Source organism: Parus major, chromosome Z, assembly GCF_001522545.3.
Source record: "Parus major isolate Abel chromosome Z, Parus_major1.1, whole genome shotgun sequence".
In the NCBI taxonomy this organism is placed as follows: Eukaryota; Metazoa; Chordata; class Aves; order Passeriformes; family Paridae; genus Parus; species Parus major.
In genome coordinates this window covers 63,164,400-63,184,226 of record NC_031799.1, presented here as the reverse complement: position 1 = coordinate 63,184,226, position 19,827 = coordinate 63,164,400, and the positions used below count along the sequence as shown (strand labels likewise).

At 38.3% G+C, this 19,827-nt stretch overlaps 1 protein-coding gene across 5 annotated transcripts in view; it reads right to left on the bottom strand.

The window, feature by feature from the left end:
• Positions 1–2,898: 2,898 nt before the first annotated feature.
• CEMIP2 (cell migration inducing hyaluronidase 2) overlaps positions 2,899–19,827 on the bottom strand; it is a 50,749-nt gene continuing 33,820 nt past the window's right edge. For 4 of the 5 annotated variants that reach the window (XM_015653424.3, XM_033520334.1, XM_015653425.3 and 1 more), the window contains 13 exons: positions 18,430–18,518; positions 16,439–16,570; positions 15,913–15,948; positions 15,053–15,208; positions 12,331–12,508; positions 11,626–11,841; positions 10,844–11,055; positions 10,140–10,325; positions 8,755–8,974; positions 8,080–8,178; positions 6,823–6,971; positions 6,008–6,114; positions 2,899–5,269 (listed from right to left, as the gene is read on the bottom strand). In XM_015653424.3, coding sequence (XP_015508910.1) covers positions 5,073–5,269; positions 6,008–6,114; positions 6,823–6,971; positions 8,080–8,178; positions 8,755–8,974; positions 10,140–10,325; positions 10,844–11,055; positions 11,626–11,841; positions 12,331–12,508; positions 15,053–15,208; positions 15,913–15,948; positions 16,439–16,570; positions 18,430–18,518 — 1,977 coding nt within the window. In that variant the 3' untranslated portion in view covers positions 2,899–5,072. The remainder of the gene's footprint in view (positions 5,270–6,007; positions 6,115–6,822; positions 6,972–8,079; positions 8,179–8,754; positions 8,975–10,139; positions 10,326–10,843; positions 11,056–11,625; positions 11,842–12,330; positions 12,509–15,052; positions 15,209–15,912; positions 15,949–16,438; positions 16,571–18,429; positions 18,519–19,827) is intronic. The other variant, XR_001525503.3, reaches the window with a different exon arrangement.

The following is a 19,827-nucleotide window of genomic DNA, read 5'->3' as shown; positions in this document are numbered from 1 at the left end:
GACTCCCTGAGAGTCTGTGTCGTTCTTTTCAGCCGTTCCCAATCGGAACGACAACTACAAACATACACCAGTCATTTGCACCAGAGCTGAAGGAAAATTATTAGATCATGGTTCACACCCTACAGATGGAATAAACCATCTTCTGCTCATGAACTTCATAGATATTAAAATGATATCATCTGAGACCATCCCCAAAAGCTACCAAGTACACAAAACACACCCTGAACTAACTTTGGGGTATCTTTTGAAAATGTCACTGGAAATGCTGCATGGAAAGAGACAGTTGTGCTTCCAGCTGCCTATAGCAGTTCTAGCAAAGAACTTTTCTACTTAGAATAATCGCACACACCAAAATAATCTTGAAATACCACTTTTTATTTCCCATTTAGAATAAACTACATAAAAAGTCAGGCCTTCGTATGTTCTACAAACAATACCTCAAAAAAATACTATAAATTAGAATATTCACCTAACAACTTATCTAACTTGGAAGAGGATGAAACAAAGAATTCACTCTCCGGGCAAGGTAGTTAAGTCTGCTTTGTATTCATAAATACAACAGAAAAAGTTTAAAAGTTTGTCTGTAGGGAGAAAGTTTATACAGACTGATAACTTTGAAATTTCTCTGCAATCTGACCAAGCCAATTTCTCACTAATATATCAAATGTGACAGCTACAAACCATTCAAGAAAAGCAAAAGTTTCTCTGAATTTTTTTCATTTTGGGTAAAGAGCACAAGATTATATACCAAAAAGTCTAGGCTGATGTCAGATGATCCCACAAGTGCTCTCTCCCAAAATTCACAGATTCATAGAATGGCTTGGGTTGGAAGGGCCCTAATGATCATCCAGTTCCACCCCCCTGCCACGGGCAGAGACACCTCTCTCTAGACCAGGTTGCTCATAGCCCTATCCAGACTGGCCTTGGACACTGGCAGGGATAGGGCATCCACAGCTTCTCTTGGCAACCTGCTCCTGTGCCTCACCATCTTCACTGTAAAGAGTTTATTTCTAATAGCTGACCTAAAGCTACACTCTTTCAGTTTGAAGTCATTCCCCCTAATCCTATCACCACATGGCATTATAAAAAGTCCCTCTCTAGCAATCCTGTACCTTCAGATACTGGGGGGGTAGTGGTAATGCCTAAAATTGTTCCTATTATATCCAAAAACTTTCTTCTTCTCTTTTTTTTTTTTTTCTTTTTTTTTTCTCTAGGATTTCATCATGGGAAAAAAAATTGAAGAGGAATTCTGTGACTTGCCAGTCCCATCACTCCCAGTTATGCAAGTCAGTGGAGACACTTTTCATTTAGCAAGTAACAATTGGTAATACAAATTTAATCTGCAAAATTGTAGTACTCCTGAGTTATACAATTAAAAAGCTCATAAATTTTCTCAAGCCAGAGACAGTCTTAAGTACTTCAATACTGATTACTATTTTAGAATTTTAAATAGCCCAAGACACAGGGCAAAGGGGAGGCATTAGGAAAGGAAAATATGTTTGTGAACTCCAGGAAGGGTCAAAACTTCCCACAAGTGCTAGAACAAGTAAGACCAGAAGACACAGAAAAATAATGACTGGGAAAAGCTCACATTTTGAAGTAGAAAAGTTACTGCTTTCCACAGATATTCTGAAAATAAGGTGACATTAGGATTACCTTAACCAAATATAACCATGACAAACAATAAGACCTTCACTGACCAGTGCAGCTACAGATCCAGATAGCATCAAACCCAGCTGACTTGAGTTTTCTTAGAGCTGGATACCTATTGTTAGCTCTACATCCTTCCTATGTAAGGTGAAAAGGAGTTGAGGGGAAGCAGAGGAAATCATGGGACTTGCTCTGAACAGGAAATTCATAGCCTGGGTCAGAAGCTATCTGGGGCCTCAGCTGTCACTGCTGTCCCACAATACACAAAATTAAGTCTGTATTTTCCTAAGCATGTCCTTGCCATCATCCGGGCTCTTTGGGGTGGGTCTCTTGTCCCTCATTTACTGGATTTCCAGTGATGCCTTTGACTAGAGAAAGGGTCTTATTCATAGTATACTTAATCTGCTACTGACTGCAAGGAATTTGTTTCTTCTTTTGTTTATTTTTAAAATTTCTTTACTGCAGGATGACATAATTTGAGCAAGGAGTGGAAATCAGTCTATTTGTATAAAATCCTGAGCATGAAGAAACAACTACAAGTTCTTTTGGAATGGGTCTGGGGACTCACCAAGTTTCAGATATGAGAAGCGTCTGGCTCAGCCCTTGGAGGCTGTGGCAGCTGGTGCACCTGGAGAGAGAGGCTTAGGTACATCAGTGGTTTTAACTGCTCAAAACTACAGCATCATCTGGCTGGTAATCACCCCTGGAGAGTGCCCAGGATATTTGCTGTCCCAAAGCATGGTCAGTTAAAGTTTTCTCCTCCATAGAAAAATGCTCCACAGGTGCTCTGGCAATCAGTTCCAGTGCTTGACCACCTAGTCAATAAAAACTTTCCTTCTGTTTTTGTGGAACTGCATTTCAATGTGTGCCCACTGCCTCTTTTTCTCTGCCACTGGGCACCACTGAGAATGGCTGGTTTCACCTTCTTTACTCTCCCACCAGGTAGTTAAAGACATGGATAGGATGCCCCTGAGTCAGTAACAATGCTGCTCCTTGCTCCCCTGAGCTGAAATGACTGTGGACTCGGCAGCTCAGACAGGCTTTGAGATACCTGGCTTTCAAGACAGTCCCATAACTTCAGCCACCATCAGTGACTTTCACCTTTCCAGTGTTGCTAGCTTGTCTCTGAATGAAGAGTAAGATGTTCTCCACAAACTTCACAAGTAAACTGGTGTTGCAATAAGAGAGTTTGTATTATTCACACAGCACACATAATAAAATTACTTGATACAACAACAGACAACAGACTTGATACAACAGAAGACACCCAAAATTTTATTGCCTTGTCAGATGTAAAAATTTATTTATGCTATTTATCAAGTGTTTAAATTTACACAAAAGACAAACACTTTAACTTCAGGTCCAATTGTTCACCAGTAAGCCCTACATCAGAATACCCTTGACACGTCCAAGGACAATTTTTACAAGACGCTTAGAACAGCAGAATATCATAAATAATGGCCAACTTCACAAGCCTGAGGGTCACTACCTCATCACATTTCTCTGCTGAGCATAACCCACAGAATAGAGGAAGCCTTAAAGCCATTTTAATCCCCAAACACTATCACTACTGCACTCAGAGCATTTAAATCACACTGCCCTGCATTAATAACACCAAACATTACAGCTAATCTTCAAGATTTATCACAGCTTCCCCTAACAAAATGACTTTTCTTTCAAACATTACAAGAGAACTGTGCATCAGAACTGTGAAATACACAATCATCCATTTGGCTTGGTTTTACAGTAAAAATAATATCGGTCATCTATTTGTTAACTTGAACTCTTGTGTCATACTCCTTACCCCCTCCCTTCTCACTTAGGAAACTACACTAGACCAGGCAGTTTAATTGTAGCACTGAGGTAGCATATTTTAATTGAACAGAGTAATACATTTGATATTGTGCCTCCTCTCCTTTAAAGCACAAAAAAAATCCCCACAGTTTTTCAACATCTTTGGAGAAGACAGGCATATAGTCCATTTCCAACAGTCACTCTATTCTGAATTCAAAGCACAAAGCATCTCTGAATGGTAGCTACATTATACCAGCTCGAATGAATGAGAACATATACAAGAAGAAGGAAATATGTCAGTTTTATTAGAACTAGGGTTACATTTTAGCCCTATGTCACCTATTGTTCCCTATTATGAAATGCATCTTTACAGTCCCTGAAATTTAATTTCAAAGACGAGGATTTTGAAAAAAAAGCAGCCGTGCCACTATTCTAAATGATTTTCACTCTGTTGTCAGAGTCACATAATTGCAACAAAACCAGATGAAATCAACAGACCTAATATAAAGTCACCAGGAATTAACATGTGTACACTAAAAGAATCAAAGTTAAGGCAGAAGGTATGACTTACTGAACTGAGAGCACTTTTCATTCACTTAGAAGTTAAAGCTGAGATAGTCTTAAAAATAATTAAAGAAAAATCAACACCAAAAACCAACCAAACAAAAACAACGACCCAAAACCAAACAACCAACAAAACAAAACTCCCCAAAACAACAACAACAAAAAAAACAAACCCACCACTGCAAGCGTAAAAGCCTAATTTCCTAACAAATTGAGAGTAACAGTATCTCAGCTTTGCCCTTCTGGCTAAAAGCTTTAAAAAACTAAGCTGAAGTCAAGCTGTATTCAAGACTGCAGCCTTAACTTCTAGACTGTTTATTAAAGTAACTCTTACAGACACACCTGTGTATTTAGAGGGAATAATAAACAGTGATCCTAAAGAACAGGAGTAATTTCCGGCTCTGCATACCATGCTTGTACACATAGCCTTGTAAAACTCTGCTGAATGGTACACAATCCTAACCCAGCCCCAGGCTGGATCTTTGAATTCCTCCCTCCAACTTTCACACAGGAAAGCAAAAATTTTTACTGCAGTTAAAGTCCCTTCAGTCAGCTGAATGCATAGGGGAAATTGGGTTTTAACACATTGGGAAGCAGAATGAGAATGTAACTGAGCTGACTGATAAATAAACTCCCAAGGAAACATCTAAACAGCTGAAGGAAAAATGCTTAAGTTGTAATGACCAATTGAAGCTGTTTATGAAGGCATTGATGTTAATCTTTCAAGTAATCCAAAATGCACTCCAACACCTGTTATTAAAAACTTAAGGCTTTTATGAATACCCTCTTACATACAAAAGGAGTATTAAACAGAAGGAACTTGGTTACAGTAAATACAAACATCTGAAAAACTCTGAAACCTGTTTATACAAATACTAATAAATTCTTTAATATTTTGTACAACTAGAAGGTGCACAGATTGGCATTCAAGCGGTCAATGCTGGCAAACATCTGTCAGACAATAACATGATTTACTTGGATAACAATATAGTTTAAAATGCCATAAATTAAAAAATAAGTTAGTTCACATTTTTTCCCCCCAGATTTTATGTACATCTTAGTCTTTAATGAGATCGTGCAGCCTTCTTCAGAAGCTCGAGGTCTTTCCGACGGCTTTTAGTTACTCTGGCACAGCCATACTCTTCCAGTTGCAGAGGGATATACTTTTCTATCTGAACGAGCCCATGCCCAGCAGGACTGGTAAACAGCTTAATCCAGGATGGCTTAATGTTTCCTCTGAAGCCCAGAAAGGCCAAGCTTCCTGTGATAGAAAAAAGCTCAGCATTACCAAACCAGCCAAGCTCACTGCAGCACAATACAGGACTGCTTAGGTAGGAAAAGTCACATTCCCCCAAAATTCCTTCTCCCACATTTTTCAGGACATTAATCCACTCTCAGTTTTACATGCACCTCACTAGGTGCAAATAATGATTTGCAATTTCCTTTCTCAATACTTAGTATTAAATACCCTGAAATCTTAATTTGAAAACACAGCTAACTGAACAGTTATAAAGTGGGCTTTCTCAACCACAACTTGTGGCATCACTCTGAACAGATGAGAAACCTATAAACTCATCATCCCTCAAAATACCAATAGCATCTCATGTCTAGCTTCATGTTATTTTAGAACAGGAAATACTAGGCAGGAACAGGAGACTGCTTAAAGACAGATTTGCTGGGTGAGGCACAAAGTACAAATTTTAGGAAAAAAGCCTGGGACTCCTTTTGCATGATCCACAGGCACAAAGAACTGCTAGTTATTTCTCTGTTTGCAACAAGCTTCACACAATGCCATAAAGGGGTTTTCTGCCCCATCTGCTGAAGAGCTGCCCACATCCCCTCTCAACAAGAGCTGACAGACAGCAGCCACACCAGTGCAAACTGGCAACCACCCTGCACCAGCTGCATCCTTCTCACACACCCCATGAGAAACCCAGCATGCCAACAAAAACACAACGACTGAGGCGGTGTCAAAGAAATGTGCAACATTTCCACCAACCGTTGCTCTGAAGATAAGGTGGTTTCGCTGTCCCCAGGGACGTTAAGGCTTCAGATAAATTATTAGGAATTGCTACATCACCTCTTGTGCTCAGCAGAATGATAGACCTGCAACAGGAACAGCACAGAGACAGCAGCTGTTGTAACACATTTTTTATAATTCTGTTGTAAACACGTATTTTTTAATATTCTGCTCTACTCCTTTACAGCTAGCTGCCCTCAGAGTCCAATTTCTCACGAGTACTTTTGACATGGAAATAGTCAACCCTTTCTGAAAGCAGTACTTAGAATTTCTTGGTTTTAAACTGACTTTAAAATCATTAGAAAGTGTTATTTAACTGTTTGGTGTCTTGTATCAAAAAAATCAAGTTTAGATATTGATCCAAAATTAGAAAACTAAAATGTGGATTATTTTCTAATATTAACTCTTTATTTAGTGATATCTTCTCCCCATATGGTGAGAACAGTATATCTTTCACATAGTCCTTGCCACTGTCCTTATTAAACAAAAGGTTATTCTTGTTTTAAGCAAAGCAGATGATGTTACATGATGTTTTGCTTAAAAAAATTATTTTTGAGGAAATAGGCAACACCAGAAAAATTTTAGGTGTTCAAAATCAATCCTAGTTTTCTTAAATAAGGCTACACTGTCCAATAAATTGCCCTTATATTTCTCCTTTGGCCTGACTGAGACACATGTTTTGCTCACTTTCAGTGCTCATGTATCATTACCGATTCATCATTATTTAAATCCTTTTCAGAGAGCAGAGCTACAGCTTGCAGGACACACTGGAAATGAGTGGTCATTGCACATACCTTTGTGGAATTCCAGATTTTAAATATCTGTCAACATGCCTAATGTCTACTCCAGAAAATAATCTGTTTCCCAACACTGTGCCAGTGCAGGCATCTACTACAACAGTAAGTATTCCATTACCCTTGAAGGAAAACATGGTTTCATTGACCTGAATGGGAAGAAAAAGAGAGAGAAAAATAAGTTAATATGAATCAAACAGCAATTCTACTGCACTCAGTGTTAATCAATCTTACTCTAGTTTAGATACAGTCATTTACTTACAAATGCTTCCTTCTCCCTAGCATCTCTTCAGTTTTCCCCTTGAAAGAACACTGCTTAATAGGACTTCTGAAACTGCATGGGAGTCTTAAGCTTGCAGCTTCTACAGGAATATTGCACATTCCAGGTGACATTACTAGCTGCCTCAGTCACAGTTCCTGCTTTGGGAAGCTAAAATTCAGACACCCCCTGTACTCCTTGAGAGCAATACAGTTAACTGATCCCTGCTGCAGGCTAGTTCCAGCCCAGTTTCCTCCTAGTGCTTACCTGTTTTGGATATGGCACACACATTCCTGAAGAAGTTTGCAGCTGCAAAGGTTAAGCTGCTCAGCTGCCATTTGTCTACCTGGACAAGTGAAAGTTCAGCCAGGCCAACAATGACACTGCAGAATGTAAGGCATGTGCAGACTAAGCTCTGTGGTGGGAGCGTATCTGCCAATGGCGTTTCACCATCACGTGCAAGTCTACTTCAGCATCTGAATAGAAAATTCAAACTAAACTACTTTTTATACAGTATCATGTCACTGAGTTTATTTGGGCCACATCAGAACAAATACAGACATCTACTGATTCTTTAGCAATTGCCATTTAGAGGACTTTAGCAAAGCTTAATGGCTTGTGTGACCCATCCCAGTTTTACTAATCTGCTTGCACAAGAACAACTTCAACAAATTGGATTTAACTGACAAATTGCTAGGTTACTTCCAAAACCAGCTAAAAATGTATACCCAAACAGATTTAAACATGAAGCTGAACATTTTGAACTCTAATGGGAACGTTTTTCTCTTCAGCAGGTAAGATTCAAATATGAAATGAAGCTTTGAAGCCTCACTTTCTGATGTTTAAACATAAGCTTTTTGACTTGGTTTTTTAAACAACAAACCAATCTTTTCATTCAAGTGAAGAAAACTGAGGTCTGCATTATGTAGAACTGTACAACTGTTATAATACAAACTGCTATAGTGATATTTAAGAAGAAAACCATAAAGAACACTTACATATATAAATGCTTGCTGACCTCTGCTTAACTCTTTTTCATCAGCTGAATTGATCTGCACAAGGAGGTAGTTTTTGTGAGGGTCACTGGTGAATACCATCTGGATATCAAACAAAACAGTAAAGTACACGTATTAACGTTTCTCCAACACTTTTTCATGCCAGTTTACAACACGCAGCCCAAGTTCCAAAGCAAATGCATCCATTTGTCAGTGGCATTATTTATGTACTAGTAATCTTAATAAATATAATGATACATAGTGTAACCCATTGTATCTCTTAATTTCAGTAATTTTCTCAGTTTGTATAGCTGAGATAATTTCAAACTCATGCCAATAAATAAAGATCCAAACAGAAAGGTTTGCCATGCACATGTCTGCAGCAAAGCTCTCCATGTAGCACAGACAATACTGTAGTGCAAGACATCAATCCACCTATGTCCCTTTTCTGCAGCACTTAGAACAAGAGTTGCACAAAAGAAGAAAGAAAGCCCTGAAACCTTTGTACTACAGAAAGGACTCCAACCTCTCAAGGAGTCCAAGAAGATTAACCAGCTGACCACTGCAATTTGGTAAGTGCAGTGTTCTGTGCTGAAAGACTGAAATTTGGACTTGAAATTGAGTAGACAGCATCACCAGTTCTACAGCTCATGAAAGTTTTTGTTTATTTTATTTTACCTGAGTTGTGCCACATTTTGTACATGGTACAGTAGTTTTTTCTGGCATCTGCTTTATGACGGTTGGTACTTGGTAGTACTTTGGGTAAGCTTTTGCCATGCAATTACTTATCCCTTTTGATGAATCTTTGGTCACAATCTTGATCCTTTCACATCCCTGAGATGAGCAATAACTGTGACCATCCCTATTATATTTGGCTTGAAGAAATAAAAACAGTAATCTACACAAAAAGGGGAAAAATAATCTATATTAAGCGGTGAAATATAGATATTTATATTCAGTCTTAGCAGCTATATTTCATGATTTTCAGAAGCAGACAAAATACAGTATTCACTTTTGCACCACTATCCAAGGGTTTCAAAATATTTAGAGTTCACTAGAGTTAGAAAATATCTAACAACTTATCTAAAATTCCCCACAATTAAAGGAGATGTCAATATAAATGTAGATGCCTCGCAAAGAAGAACCAGTCCTCAGATCAGTGGCTTGCAAGAAACAAAAAACAAATTGCAGAGCATGACCTTTTTCCTTGCTCATAGATCTTTGCAGACATGCAGCAGAAATATTCAGTTTCACCCACCAGCACTGAACAAGATAGTTGTGCTACTTCAAATGCTTGGAAATGTAATTTAGGTGTAGTGGTCAATAATATTCACAGAAGCCTGGCAGGTTTTTTATTACATTTTAGACTGTTACCAGAGCAGCTCTTACACAAAGTAACATAAAGGTCTGTTCTACATTAATTTGTGTTTTTACTACAGACAGGCACAGTAGCAGGTAACCGAAAAAATAAGTAAAAGAACAAATTATAAATTTAGAACTTACAATACTTGTAAGATTCGAAAGAAATGTATATAGGATAAAATTTTATGGAAGTTGACCACATCTAAAACCTCTCAGAAGAATCTTAGAGGCCACTGTGAGAAGTACTTTTGAAAGAGAACCTAGGACTTTTAAGTTCTTTTGAGATGGCTGAAAACAAATTAGGATTTTCAAAAAACATAATTTTTAAATGTTGGAAGAGAAAGCTTCTTGGAAATTCCTAGAATTTTCAGTTTAACAGGAAAACAGTTAATTTCTCTGAAGACTAAGAAATTAAATCCCAAAAGGCACTGCTCTGCAGCACACCAGATATGATATCTTCCCCAGACCTATGGAGTAGGAAATAACTTTGGCAACTGTGGTGCTCTTGAAAAGTATTTCAGTTACAACGATGGTAGTTTGGAGATTTAAAGACACATAAATATTCTTCCAAAGGGTTCTGGGGTCCTTCTCAGCAGCTTCCCTCTTATGCAGGTGTCTCAACCAGTTGCTTTTAGCCCTATCAAACTGGACATTTCAAGGTTAAACAACATCTTCCAGTAGAGTCAAATGACAAGAGTTACCCAGTACTGTTGTCAAAGTAAAACCTCTTGTCCGATCGATTCTTTTCAAGCTCCATCATTGAAGATACAGGCATGTAGCGCTCCACCTTGCTTGACAGAGCAGATGACCGCCTTTGAAAGGTTTCCAATACTATAAGAAAATCTGTCTTTGGTTGGTAACAAAGACCAACACGAATCCAGTCATTCCTAAAACCAAAATAAAATGTATTAGTCCTTGTAGGAACAGTTTAGGTGTCAATACCTGCAAACAAATCACTCCAAAAAAAGAGAAACAGGAACAAAAAAAGCTCCTAAACCCTCACCAGATGATCAAATCTGCAGAGTCTTTCATTAAATATTTTAGTAACTCTGATTCTCTCAGGATATATTTGATTATATACTTCAGAGATATTTAGTAAGTTTATCTGCCAACAAAAAGTATGATAAGCTATTCAACTGCAATTCTGCTTGACTTCACTATTGTTACATTTTCTTCTCCAAAGATTTTTTTCTTAAAGATACTGTACTGGAAAAGTGTTCAAACTCAGATACAGGTCTGTTGTTTAATCCCTTACATTTCATACATTACTATTTGTGAGTATGAAAAAACATCCCAAACCCAGGCTCTGGTCTTCCAGATGGCTGCAAACTCACGCACAGTAATTTTGCAGGACACACTTCAGTATTGTCTTACGGATCAAAGCCACAAAAGAAAGTAAACATACTTGTTGAAGTTAATGAGATACAGATAGGTGACATTTGGAGCTTTTCCATTCCAGTGTATTGTATAGCCCTTTTGGAGCATCACCACTGGCTGGTATTGCTGAAAGGCAGCTGCTCTCTGATTAATACCTCGAAGAACCATGGGATTGGCAGGATATTCATCTCGGACAATAGTCATGGAAAGATTCTGTCCATTCCAGGTTTGGACATAAACCTATGTGATATTTAAGAGGGTGAAAACAGGAAGATTTAGTCTCTTTGTAAAAGAAAATGAAAGAGAAGCACAATGAGTACATTATTAACCAAAATGCTGCAATTTGATGTTCAGAGTTATGTAATACACAAGTCTCTCCTGAATAAAAGTCATATTAAAATACCTATTATAGATTTTTCCCATTTTACAGACAAAAAAGTGTATGGAGGAGAAAAAAATACAGCTAAAACACCTGGCCACACAGAGCAAGAGCCAGAATGGGAATCCGCTCAGTGAAAGAAAAGCAGACAGACCTTGCGTGAAAGAAGACACCTTCAAGACAAAGATATTTAGCAGATAAAGCTGCAGCATTGAACTCTTGGCAAACTCACTTAGTTTTATCTTGCATATGATACTGTACCCTCAGTCTGCTGAGAGGAAGCATGATACATACAAACTGGCTGAAGTATTTTTAGAAGTCAAAAAATTTTGAAATAGAAAGACAAGTAATTTTGCATATCTTACACTACCTGACTCCACAAGTAGTTCATATTATAGATTTACACCAAACAGAAGGTCAAAAGTACTAACCTGTGCATAGTTCCCACTGCAAATCACTCCACTCCATTCTGTGATGTTAATGCATCTGGGGTGTTGAATCAAGTAATTATCCATTCGGCCCACATAGGTATCCCTGTAATTAGTGACTGAACCATCTAGATCATGAAATATTGAGTTCTTGTCACCATCCAGATCTCCTTCTTCAAACCAGGGACCAGGCTTTCCAAAGAAGGCTTTCAAAGAAACCTGATGACAACAATAAAAGTTTTTGTTTTTCCTGAGTTGAAACACAGACAAACATTTGCATATGTGCAGACACACTAGTATTTTACATAGCTGATTAAAAACTTTGTGGCAAAGATGGGAGATTCTTGGAAAACAGACGTGCTGGGTTTTAGTAATAGGCTCAGGCCAGCTCTTGCTTCTGAACAGTGTTAATATTTGCTGCAGAAAATTTGTTACTAAGGAATATACCAAATGTTACAACATTTTTTAAAAAAATCTTTTCAGTTTTACCATAAGCCATGACTCATTTAGTGTAACATATTCTACATCTTTGTTGGTATTGGTTTTTTTGCTCAGGAGATGAAGGATATCTGTGTGACCTCCCGCCAGGAGATAAACTCTGAAGTAGGTGTGTGTAGAAAGGATGACCTATAGTTTCTGTCTGCATACATTAAATATAAGAAAATAAAAACATTTGCAAGACTTAAGGAAAACTTGTCATAAACTTACGTTTGGACCAAACTTCACAAGAGAAATGTTATTTTTTGGAGTCATCTGCCAGGGATTTTTCATCAAGAATCCAACTGCACTGGTAAATCTGTCTGGAGTTGGCATGAAGTTTTTAAATGTGCACTTGGTAAGGTGAACAGGTCCATCATAAATCTGAAAGCCTCTGATTGGAAATGTCCTGTTGATGCAAGCAAATATTTATACCATCCTGTAACAAAACTCATGATACACTTGAATCTGTGTCAAATACATTTCCTCTCACAGAAATCAATAAAACAATAATTAGACAATGACTCACAAGATAGATTTTCGTAAAGGAAATATGGTTTCTGCACTTCTCCAGTGAGTCAAAAAATCCCCTACTCCTAAATTTTCCTGTTAGCAGAGCTATCCTTGTCCATTTGCAAATGTGCCCCTTTTTCAATATGAGAAATATAGCAGAAAACTAATACCACCTGCTCTTTGATTGATCATGGCAACTGGAAATAACTGCAGACTGAAGGAAAGCAAATGTTACTTCTAACTTGAGGAACACCCAGAGAATGATAGGCTTAGCTTGATCCCCAGGAAGATCATGGTGCAGCTAATCCTAGACACCATTTCTAGGTGCCTGAAGGATTGGGAAGTCATCAGGAATCATCAGCATGGATTCACCAAGGAGAGGCTGATTGTGATTAAATGACTGGCCTGGTAGAGCAGTGGGAGAGCAGTGGACACAGTCTACCAAAACCACAGTAAGATTTTTTGACACTGTGTCACATAAGTTCCTCATGAAGTATGGGCAGGATGAGAGGACAAACAGCTGGGCCCAGAAAGTGATGTGACAATGTCTACCTGGAGACTGATAACTGGAGATGTACCCCAGGGGTCAACACCAAGTCCTGCCTTGTTCATTATCTCCATGAGTGATCTAGATGATTAGGCCAAGAATAGTCAGGGGTTTGCAGAGGGCACAACAGAGGGCACAACAGAGGGCAGCGGCTGATGCAGCAGAGCGTTGTGCCACCACCCAGACAGGAGAAAGGGCAGATGGGAACTTCATGAAGTTTAACATGGGGAAATGCAAAGTCTTGCACATTGGGAGCAGCAACCCTCTGTGCAAGTGAAAAGGACTTATGGGTCCTAGTGGAAACCAAATTAACAATAAGCCAAACAGTGGGCCCTTGCCACAAAGAGGCTAAAGGTATCCAGGGCTGCACTGTGAGAAGTGTTACCAGCAAAGTGAGGGAAGTGATACTTCCCATTTTTTCAGCACTGGTGAAGCGACAAGTAGGGTGCTTGTCCCCAGTACAAGGCAGATATAGAGGTACTGGTGCAGCAAACAGCCACAAAGATGATTAAGTCCCTGGAGCATTTCTCATGGGAAGAAACACTGGGAGACATGTTCAGCCTGGAGCAGAAAAGCCAAAGGCAGGAATGTATATCTGAAGTGAGGGTGCAAAGAAGATGAAGCCAGGCTATTCCCAGTGACAAGACCAGGAGCAATGCACAAGATGAAAAATAGGAAGTCCCTGCTAAACAACAGGAGAAGCATTTTCACTGGCTGAGCACTGGCACAGGTTGCCCAGGAAAGCTGTGGAGAATCCACCCTTGGAGATACAGTAAAGACACCTGAATGTTGTCGTGGAACAGGAGCCCTAGGTGACACTTCTTAAGCAGGGGAGTTAAGATGACCTCCAGAGGCCCCATCCAGCCTCAATTACATGACTCTACTCAAGAGTGAATATCTCATATCACCACCACATTAACTTCTCCTCTTTAAATGGCTAAACAGCAAAAAACTAGGGTGGCCAGGGCCCACATCACCCTTTGTCCTACTTGGCCAAGGATGTGTGGGGACAACCTGGAGCCATGTGGCCATGGCCAAGACATTGTCCTACTTGATACCATATTACATCATGTCTAGGAGTTGGGGGAAGGGACTTTCATTTCCTGAAGGGAGAGTGTTTCTTCTTCTGGGGAAGCAGTGGGGTAACACTGGTCCTGACCAGAGAGAACACTTTGGGGTGTTGATAGTCTCTTGGCCATCTTGTTCCTTGTCTTGGGGGTCATCCAGTGCCAGGTTGAGTGGTGAGCAATTTTTTGTACATAAATCACCTTTGTTTTATAAACTTTTGTTATTATTATTGTTGCAATTACTGTTAATATTATTAATCTTATTGTTTCTAGTACACTGTTCTTGTCTCATCTTGAGATCTCTGTCTTTTGTCTCTCTCTCTCCTGAGAAGGTGGGGAAAGGGGACTGGCTACATGGGGCTCAATTTCCAGCTGAACTTAAACCAAAACAGTCTTCTTTCCTATTCTGTGGCAAGAGTAGGACTTTATGCTATGTTAAACAAGCATCAGTGCAAGTCAAAGAGAAAAGAGGAGAATCATGGTCACAGATTGTGGTTTGTTACAGACAGATTGCAGTCCCTAGTCCCAAACTGATGTCTGAAATCCTTTTACCTGAAAGCTCTCTTCTAGACTGAAATGCTTTTTAAGATTTAATTTAAGTAGGATAACCTAAATTGCTATAGAATTAAGCAATCTGTGGAAGTATCAGATGAACCTGCTTCAGCAAAAAGGCGAGAGTGACACAGCGGCACAGACAGCATTAAAAAGAAAAAGAGAGCATCACTTTCAATGAAGTCTTAATCTCTGAGAGCTCAACCAAGAAGGGTCTTTACATCTGAGAGAATTATTCTTATATTTCTACTTCCTTCATTCATGACATACTTACCGATTTCTAGGCAGTGTGCGTGTCTTGTTGTCTATTCCTCCAGTTCCCACATATTTATTTTGTCCACCTTGAAACCCATAATTCTTGCTCTCACCTATGAACAGCGATTCTGATACTTCCTGGCTGGCACCTTCATCATTTGGGAAGCTCCCATCACTATCAAAGTACATCAGAGATAAGTCTTTAGCCAAGACTCCCAGCAGATGATTATATCAAGGCATAGCTCTACTTCTACTTCTGTAAAAATCCTCCTCAAGCAAAGTAGTAGACTTCAAGTACAATACACAAAACAATAGATTTACTCATTAACATGAATAGACTAACTCACTGAAATGTTCAGCAGAGCCAAACATTAAAATTTCTATCTCCCTTTGAAGTGCAGCACCTTTTTATTTACAGCCCACTTTTCCAATCCTAGAACCAGTTTGTCGTAATCTAAATAGCAGCAATTTCAGCTCACTACCTAAGTTACTCAATATTTTTCATTAGAAAGAGAATCTACCCCTACTAAATGCTCAACCCCTTTCTTTTCAATTACTCACTTTCAGCTATTCAGGAAGAAAATAAAATACTGCCTAAGGAATCATACAATACCAAGAATACCTGGATAAATATAACTCTTCTGGTAAAGAGGCAGCAAACTGTGGTGTAAACCAAGCACAGGCTGAACTAAAGTGTAAACTTAGGCAGCTGTGCCAGTTTACAACACCTATAACATCATCTGCATGACTGGAAATACAACCAGGCCCCAAACAGAAACCACAGCCTTATGAAAGCATACCTATTAATTTTAATAGATGCATGTAGATTTTCTAAGCTTCTATGTAAGGAAACACAGAAATTATTAACAAAGTACTCACCTAGCAAATGTCAAACCTATTCCATTGTCTGCAAACCTACAAGAAAGTCCAAAACATCAGGGTTTTTTTTTTTCTGAATTATCCTACAACTGACTAATGTAAGCACACATGAAAAAGGCAATGAAAAATCTTGAGTTTTTCTATTAATGGAACTTAAAACCACCACACAGTTAACTTTTCTAAAGCATTGTTGTTAAAAAGTAGTAGAATAATTTTCCACACAGTTTAAGCAGGACTGGGGAGCTTCAAGGAGACAACAGAAATTCTAGTCTAAATTTACTGTCTCTACCAACTCTTAAGCTTCTTTTTATGATAGTTTTTTTCCTGTGTAAGGCAGGTTCCCATCTAATCACATATAAACTTGAATATTTGAAGTTGTGAGCCAGTATGAAAGCTAATCATACTGAGAAATTCCTAAAATCAACCATCAATCCTCTCCTATAATCCTGTTGTAATGCACTTTCATAAACAAAGCTTCAGGGTAAACTTCTTAACAGCATGCAGCTGTTCACTTCCAAATACCTACCCAGAGTTCTGAATGAGGATATCCCCTCCCCTGACCCAGGCTCCATGATCATTGTTTTTGAAAGAGATTAATCTGTCAATCAGGGCAGCAACTCGGGGCTTTTCAGGGTCTGCATCTTGATGAGGTCGAAACCTGGCAGAGACAAACACTCAGTACAAGAAAACTTTTTATTTTACATGTGCCATGTTTGTTGCACTGAGTAAACTTGAAAGATAAACATTCATCTGATGGGCAAATTCCACTCTGCATCATGTTTGGAGTGAAAGAAGCTAAAAGCAGTTACATCTCCGGCCCTCTAGCACTAGAAAAGTGTCTTTGGGGTTTAATGAAGCAGGAACATGAAACATGTCTTTTCCAGTAACTCTCACAGACTCTTGCTCACTCTCTCTAAGCTTCTTTAGCTGCCTTTAGCCACCCTTCGTCACCTTTTTCTTTCTGCCCTCCCTATTTGTAGTGAAGCATTAATGTGAAAGTTTGATGAAGGGAATTATAAGCTCCTTGGAAGGACACACAGGGCTGACACAAGTTATGCAAGAACAGTCTGAACATTTGTCCAACTAGTCCTTCAAATGTTTCAAACTCTTCTGACATACAACAGCACTGCTTTTTGGGCAGGCCTGAGATTTTATTATTGCATTGCTACCAAATGGTCCTCTACAGTACATTATGGCTAGAATCTAGTTGAAGTAGTAGAAAGAAACCGTCTGATTAAGAACTGGTGACATTTTCACTTGATTACCCCCCAGGACCCCAGACAAAATGCAATACATTTTTAAAAAATGGCAAACAGGCATTTTAAGTGGGTAAAGATACCTGTCTGCTATCCCAATCACCTAATACTCTTCTGTTCAGATTTGCATCTGCCCCTTCCTGATCAAAGGGAAAAAGGGGAAGATAGGTAAATGTTAGGTTTTGATAGTCCCAGTCTTCACAATTAACATTTTAATCCCTCCAGTCTGGTTGCATGTGTAATGACTGGGGACCTCACACAGTTATGCAGTGCCTCAGTCCTTTTCTTTCTGCTGTGAAACATGCAGTTTCATGCACTGAGTTTCTTGCATCCTCAACACACAGGCTCTCAGAGGGCATCTTGCCCTTCTCAAGCTCCTCATGATTACCTATTATGACTGAGGTAAACCACAGAAGTTATATGGGCTTTCTGTCAAAATATGGAACAATAGGCTCTTTTCCAAATTACAAAGTATTGAGAATCACCAAAAAAAATTTTTGAACTTTCCTCTTGGCATCTGTAGCAGTCACTTAAATGTCCTTGTCTAAAACACGGGTCAGTTGACAATAATTTTCAGTGCTTATAAGTATAAGCACTGTTGACATAATAAAATGTTGACAGATACAGTTATCCAATATTTATTTAACCACTATCCCAGGCTATTTTATTTGAAGTTCGGGAGAAGACTAACCAGACACAGTATAGCTTGGAACTTTCCTAGACTCTCCATTACTTTCTCTCACTTTGTAAACTGAAGAAAATGTGGTTGATTGTACCACCTCTGTAAAGAGCCTTCAGTAGAACTGTACCACCGAGCTACGACTCCCAAGTCTAGAAGGAACAGCAGAAACATTCAGCAGTGGGAAAGGTGAGTGGATGCACTACTGAAACCTTTTTTTATCAATTAGTTAAAACTCAGTTATAAATCAAAAGATCAGATTTTAAAGGAATATTTTTATACTAGCAGCAATTCCAGAGAACATTTTAAGCATGACAGTAAAGCATGTTTAAAACAATGTCTTCTAAGATGGAAACTATCCTGACCAAAAGCTTAGAAGAAACCCAAATCCTTTAAGAGACACCATCTCTGTTGTTCCCAAAACAGATGAATAAATCAGGGAAAAGAATGTATATGAGCTTATTGTTTGGTTATAATTTATAAATTATTTTATTGTTCTAAAAGGATTTTTCCCCATGTGACTGTACGAGCAGTCTCAAAACTTCGCTGTTTTTCACTCACTTGAAAGAAAATATCCTTTACCTTGCGTTGTTGTCCAAACAAAGATATTCTCTGGGATCATCAGCACTAGCATTAGTTGTTTTAACACCCTTATCAATGAACAAACCAGCCTGAAATAAGCAAAGAAAGAAATTTCATACTATCCAAAATGAGAGATAGATTAAAAATGAAATTTTAAAATTTTAAGCATGGCATTCCATACACATATTAGAAACTCTTAGATCTTTCAGTTTAGCTTCAACTGGCATATTGTCTAAAGGAAAGCTAGCTAATTAATATAAAAAAAACAGTCTGTGCTAAAAGAAAAGGAATTATTTGTGATTTATAAAAAGAAAAAAAAAGTAATGGAAAATGATCAAAGTTCACTTCAGATTTCTTTCACAAGATGTATTTGAGGTTTTCCATTTATTACCACATGCTGTTCTGGAAAATCTGGAAGCCAATCTTGTGGTGAGTTCAAATTATTGTCATAAATGGAAAAGAAAAACCCAAAACACACTGTGAAAAATACTTTGTATTTCACTTGAATTTAAACTACCTTTACTACTGAAGTTTATTTTGGTCCAAGCAGTAATAAGCTTGAAACGTAGTAATCCAGTATGAAATCAATTACTTGAGAAAATAAAAGCATGAGGAAGCATTTGTGCTCTTTTACCTGAATTACATAGAAATACCTGTGACAACTTTCACCTGGGATCCAAGTTATGATTAGAACTGAGACTTATACACAAGGAGATTCTCTGACCTGCTAGTGGAGTTCTCTTTCAACATGGAATTTTAGCACACAAATTGTTAGCCTTATTTAAAGATGATAATAACTATACAGGTGGAAGTATTTTCTTCACAATGCACTTTTGTATTCAGTATGTTCCAATTCCAATCTGAACAAAATGCCCTACAATCCCAAACACAGTGATACCAAAACTTCCATCAAACATTTCTTAGTATCCAGACAGCTGCCAGGCAAAATCAGTCTCACTCAGGAAAAAAAAAAAAAATAATCGATAAAGATTCTATGAGGTTTCAATAGCTAAACTATGAGAACCTCCCACAGCAACCAAACACAAATAAGTGTTTATTAAGAGTTAGGTAGCTTTGTAAATGTCATTATATTTATAAATACACACAGCAACTAGATTCCAAATGAAATACTGTAAGGACTCCAGCTGAAGTGAAGCTTTAGCTGAGATGTAGAAAAGATTTGAAAGTCATACTAACACAATACTCCTCAATAACTGTAGGCTGAGAAGTCTGTAAGAAAACTGTTGCAAATAAGTGAGCTCCTGAAGGCAACATTAAAGCTTAATATCTAGCCAGAGGCTGTCACCATGTGCAAACACTTGAGACTCAGAAAAGTAAATTGTAGCTACTGCAGCAAGCTATGAGATGAATCACTACTGTAATAAACTTTGATTCTTC